This window comes from Trichoplax adhaerens, genomic scaffold (genome assembly GCF_000150275.1).
Source record: "Trichoplax adhaerens TRIADscaffold_13 genomic scaffold, whole genome shotgun sequence".
Classification (NCBI taxonomy): Eukaryota; Metazoa; Placozoa; class Uniplacotomia; order Trichoplacea; family Trichoplacidae; genus Trichoplax; species Trichoplax adhaerens.
Window position 1 is genome coordinate 1611507 of NW_002060955.1, and position 6000 is coordinate 1617506.

Sequence of the window (6000 nt, forward strand, 5' to 3'; positions counted from 1 at the left end):
ATAATATAATATGTACTGTATGCCACTGAATAGACATCGACATAAGGTTTTCCACTACAAATATATTCACGAAGTTGGAAGTAATCCAAGAATATAAACTAAATCACATTACTGCATACAACAAGCACATTAAATTCGTATTTGAGTACGCAATAAACGAAAGCGTATGATTACAAATTTCATTCGTAGAACAACTGATTTTTAGGATAGACGTACACAATGTAATGATTATGATGATGCCTTACATTTTTGACAAGTTTGAGTAATTTCTTCTCTATACTGTACTTAACAATCGATAAGACTACATTAATACGGATAATATACATATGAGCAAATTACCAGTCTTTTGGACAATACCGCGACTGGAATAGGCGTTTTGTAAACAGTAAAGTTAAATTTCTGTGCTATCGAATGACGAGGTAAAGCTACTATAACATTATATTACATGAATAGTATATGTTTGATATTTGGGACTACAGGCCCTTGAATGTAGGTAGTCAACATTGAAATTTAATGTTTCTTCTTCGTACAGGGAAAACTGAAACCACCGCACGCACCAACAAAGATGAAAAAGATGACCAGCTAGCCAAGAAAATCAAGAATACCGCGTATTAAAATCTATCGAAGACATAGTGCTAGACCACTTTAGTAAGACACTGCTCGCATTGGATACTAAGTAATGTTACACTCAAAATTTGGCAATCATACAAAAGAGTATGTTATAATTATACATACCAGTACAATAACGACCAAAAATATTGTACACTTGGCATTCTTCATACACATGGCGCGAGATAACTTTTTGCTCGACTTCTTAAAAGTCAAAGACTGTCATAAGAGTAAACGATTGTAATCAGGTAGCGTTCCAGCAATTAAAATTCTTAGGCACAATATTCCGCAAGTTTTGCTGTTAGTCGTTGCAATGTAACAGTACTAATTGTAATAACTGAATAAAATGAAAATATTAATAGAATTACCGTCTGCTCTAAATCTTCAGTCTTATCTACCAATAAATCCAATTTCTCTCCACGCGTTGCTATGCTTTCTGTAATAACCGAAATTTTTCATTTAATTTTGATGATAGTTTATAACTATAATTAATTTAATTTTAACGATACTGCTAAGGCTGTATTACAGATTCTATAAACAACTGCATTTTATTATTACGTAATCAGAACAAATTGCAAAAAACATGCAAGCAATGCGCATTATAAAAAGAGAGTAGATTTAGAAGATGAATCGCTGCGAATACAGTTGAAATTAACAATGCACTTCTTTTAAGGTAAAATTAAACTGTAAGGGGTAAAAGCTTGTTACAGTGAGCTATCTAAAACGTCTGATAACCGCTAAAAAGTGTAATACGTGGTGTCGCATTGATAAACCCCAAGTTATGTCATTATTACCAATGTTTCTGACCATTATTCCTTTAAGCTCGTCTAGATCTTCCGAGACCTTATTAATCTTATTGTTGTCACTCAATCCTTCGGAATGTCGACTCTATTAAAGAAGAAAATTAGTGATGCAATATTAAAATTAGTGGCAAGTGAATAACAATTGAAATATGACGCCATACTATCACTTACCATTTCCGATGACAAAATAATAGAAAATTCACTATTAAGTGAATATGGGACAGCAGTTTGAGCGACAGTACGATAAAGACCTAAAAACCTGTAGCGATAGAAAAGGATGACTATGTCAACGTACAAGCAACACACTTTTTCTCTATGACTTTGCTAAAACGCGACATGTAGCTAGAAGAGATAGTTGATTTCGTCGTTTGTGTATAAACGGTTAATATATCAAGATATTTTCATTCATTTACAGTACTAATTTAATTTGAACTTTTGATCACTAGAGATACTTTGGTGAGCAAGTCGTTTTGCTAGTATGCCCGTAATTTAAATTTTGGCAGACTATCTTATCTTGCATTAGCAGCATAAGCAAATCATATCGATGGAGACAACGTGTGGGCTATTAAACTTAAAAAGCAACTTTGCTTGCATAATATACTGTTACTTTTGTGGACGTTACAACTATCCAAGGCGTAATAGAGAGTATACACTTTGATTGTTGTAAATCTCCGTAATCAAAATCAATCTTAGCAACGAGCTATTGACTATAATTCAGTAAGATTATAAAATTACATGTATCAACATTGCCCAATACACGTTATCGCTTACAATTAAACCATGTTGCATGTCAAATCTACATAAATTGTATACTATTTGTTGGTATAGACCTTCTTTTGATATCCGTTAAGAATTGGAAGGCAATTGATCGTTCAAAATCCTATATAGAAATAAAGTACGAATAGGAGGTTATCGATTTCAATCCAGAGAACGGTAAGCAATAGGTGGAGAATGCAACTTACCTTATCGGTGATGCATAAGTAAACGATGCTATTTTCCTGGATGTAATGGAATAGGTAACTATAAAAAGAATAAATTTATTTTTAAACGTTTATGTCTATCATCCTATACCGCAGTATTTTCGGTATCGAAAATGGGCAAGTGCTGTATGATTAAAGGAATATTAAAAAAACTACCGATACAAATTTATGGCGAAATGATTAAAAGTACCGCATCTATTCAAAAAAGCTACTACTTATTTTGGCATAGTTTAGACAGCATGCACTCCATTGTACAGCAAATTATAAATTGAGAAGTTTATTAAGGGGGATGATGGCAGTGAATTGATAGTTGTAAAGAAAAATAGCAAATTATATTATGCATACTTGCATAATACTGTACATATAAAACAAGATTAATTACTACTGATTGAAATTTTTGTGGTGGATTTCAACTTCCTAAATAATTAACAGACTTTAGTTTTTGTTACCAAGAAAATTGCATAAGATACTATTTCCAGAACGTTACGATTATTTTTCACAAACAAGAGAATAACAACAAATTGGGACAATATCTATCATCATAAACTATTCCTAATATGGAGATGAAATATTTATCTCGTCGGTTATACGGGATGAAGACTGTCATTCTTTCAAGTCCGTCTAGTAAATGTGTCCTAGCTACCTTTGCGTATAGCAAACACCTCCACCGAACACCTCTCATCAATCTGTAACGGTGGACTAATGAATCATGAGATACGTAAAAAGTTGATCGTTTCTGATAAGTCCTCTCTACGTCCAAATTGAATAATTGTACGACTAGCGTATCGATGATAACTGTAAACGAAAATAGTCCTTTTAATTGCCTTGATTGGTTAATGATTGCCATCGTTACAGTCAATATTGAGAACCGCTGAAATGTGATACGGTTCATTTTAAAGACAGCCATAGCATAAAGCTGCTGATTGGAGAAATTTTTGATTTATGTTGGGGCAATCGTACGTCATGAGCGTCTAAAGTAGTCGGTCACTCTAGTCTCAATCTCGCATGGTACAATATACGAATTAATGCTAAAGAAATAAACTAGATCAACAATTGGCTAACAGCGCAATTTTCTAGCTCAATGGAGTTGTTGGATGGAGATAATATTTTCACTCTTGCTGATGAATGATAAAACGACGGAAAGAATGAATATTATGTAATAATCTGCAGTTAGTTAGATGGAAAGTCGAGTCTTGGTTTCAGGCCTAAAGGGTGCAAAATATAATACGTGTATAATTCATTAAGATAAGAATGACTGGATAAAAGCATCAAGAGCTTTTTGTACTCAGGCTGATAGGTTGAAATGATACTATAGTAACATTGATTAATTTTAAGACTATTCAAAAAAATTTTTGAATCGAGATGATTCTTCAACTCTAACTCGTAAACTCATGACAAGTTGAAAATTTAGCCTCCGCTGCGCGAGAATGTGAAGACGTATTGTACACCGACTTTTAGAAAGTTGAAATGATACTATAGTAACATGATTAGAAGACGATTACTAGAAATATTGGATGGATCGAGATGATTCTTAAATTATGCTTCAATTCTCACTGATGCATTTATGGCAGGGCAAGGTAAGAATTTGGCTCTCAATCAAAAGTCAAGTCTGTGCTATCAGACTACGTGACGGCTAAATTAATCCATTCTGACTAGTCTGCACTCCATGACTAGAGAAATGTTCAATGTCGTTGATAGGATATAACACAGCCAATTGACGGTTATGTAATTTATGTGCGTAAAGTTAGGGTATCAAGCTAAAATTTGAACTCTGGTGATGACTAAGAATGAATAAAGTCATGAAAGAGCGACTGTTGTGGAATTTATTTCTGCTCTACCGTACTGTCGATGAATGGTGTCTACGGCTATCCAGTTCATTCTCAATCAAGTCTTGGCTATATTAGGCAAAATGGCCGTCCACAAAGTACGATAAGGATCTTTTTCAAGCACACTCTAATTCATTTTATATCCTACTGTCACAAGATTGAAATGATAGCATAGTCAATTGATTGCAAACCCATGTTGGCAGTCGTTATGGAGATCTTGTTGACTGACAATTTGAAACAATTTACATCCAGCATGATTATTGATTTTTATCATCATCATGATCCCATCATGACTGCTTAACCACCATGCAATCTACTTTCGATCCATCATGGAACATGAAGCACTTTATTTTGTTCTTCCTCCACGATAGAAAGATTGGCAAGTCATTATTTTATCCTACAATTCTTGCTGGTCTACTGTAGATTGATAGGACCATCAATAAAATGAATTCATTCTTTATCCACTTGCAATACTTACTCATCATGGGAATAGGTCAATTTACTATCGTTGGATGGCAACTTGGCTAATATTTGATCGCTGACTTGGGTAAAGTTACCACTACAACTTGCATAATGAGCCAATACAGTCGAACCTCGAGCAACCAAGCTAAATAGGATGGTCATTCTTTCTGTCTATTTTACCAATGGCTAATGGATAAAACAAGAAGAATAGTAAGAGAAGAAGAAGAAGAAAATGTTGCACCAAATCAACAGCAACTGGATGGAAATGGATCGTCTACCGCGGGCCTTTTTAGCTGTCCAAAAATCAAATAGCAATCGCCGGTTTGTCCTAGTCGAGAGAGAGAGAGATAGTACTGGAACAGTAGTTGGAATCGAATACTGTAACCTATAATGGGTGGATAGCGGACAAGATAAATAAAAAAAAAAATGGAGAAGAATATTCCACTGGTTGATGGTTTAATGCAAGACTGCCTACAAGCTATTTGACTCCTTTCCTAAGCAATGTTTCAGTACCATCATTGACGAAGCCGAAAAAAATGGATGCCATCGACTGCTCGTAGGGGATTTTGGAGTCTAACGCTGTATGTTCATTTGTAGAAGTTTTCTTGGATCAACAGTAATATCTGACTCCTACCATTTTTGTAGACTTTTTATAGTATTATTCAAGTGTTGATACTATGAGAGTAGAAATTTGTCGCCATTGACAATCAAAATGGAAAGTTAATGAAAATTACTTGTCCAAAGCTCATTGAATGGTCACTTTTCTACTTCCTGTACACTGTACAGTACTGTAGTGATAGAGCAGACATCAGTAATAGTAAGAGCTGGATCGTAAAGGCACATTACCTACTGCTTTGCTACAATCTTGACTTCAAGACTATAAAAACTGTAAGAGTCGGATATTACTGTTGATCCGTTTTCTTTTACCTCCATGTCGATTTTAACTTTGACGGTGAATGATCGTCGTTCACACGGATAGTGATTCCTACTAGTTGAGTTACAGTCGTGATGACAATGAAAAACTGCTAAGAATGGAGTTGGAGGAATTGGAAGAGAAAATGCTTCAGTAGGAAAGGCTTATGCCTTATTCAACTGCTCAATTAGGCATGGGATTCCAAAGCTGTACACTCAAGATTTGATTGACAACATTGCAGGCAATAGTAGTGATTCATAAGTTGAGTTAGCGTATTGATGACGATGCAAGACAGCTGATGTTGTTGTAGGAATTGAAAAAGAAAATGCTGAAGTAGAAATACTTGTGCCTTATAGATTGCTTAAGGGTTAAGCATGGAGTTGCAAGACCGCACTGTATGTGTAAGT

The 6000-nt window shown here is 34.7% G+C and overlaps 1 protein-coding gene across 1 annotated transcript; it reads right to left on the reverse strand.

Annotated features, from left to right (window-relative positions):
- Nucleotides 1-510: 510 nt before the first annotated feature.
- TRIADDRAFT_30367 (uncharacterized protein) lies at nt 511-4842 on the reverse strand (the record flags this gene model as incomplete). Its single annotated transcript, XM_002116093.1, has 8 exons — nt 511-582; nt 736-828; nt 978-1045; nt 1404-1497; nt 1584-1671; nt 2243-2292; nt 2375-2432; nt 4697-4842. 8 exons carry the CDS (start codon nt 4840-4842, stop codon nt 511-513), a joined length of 669 nt encoding a protein of 222 aa, XP_002116129.1.
- Between the last annotated feature and the right edge of the window lie 1158 nt (nt 4843-6000).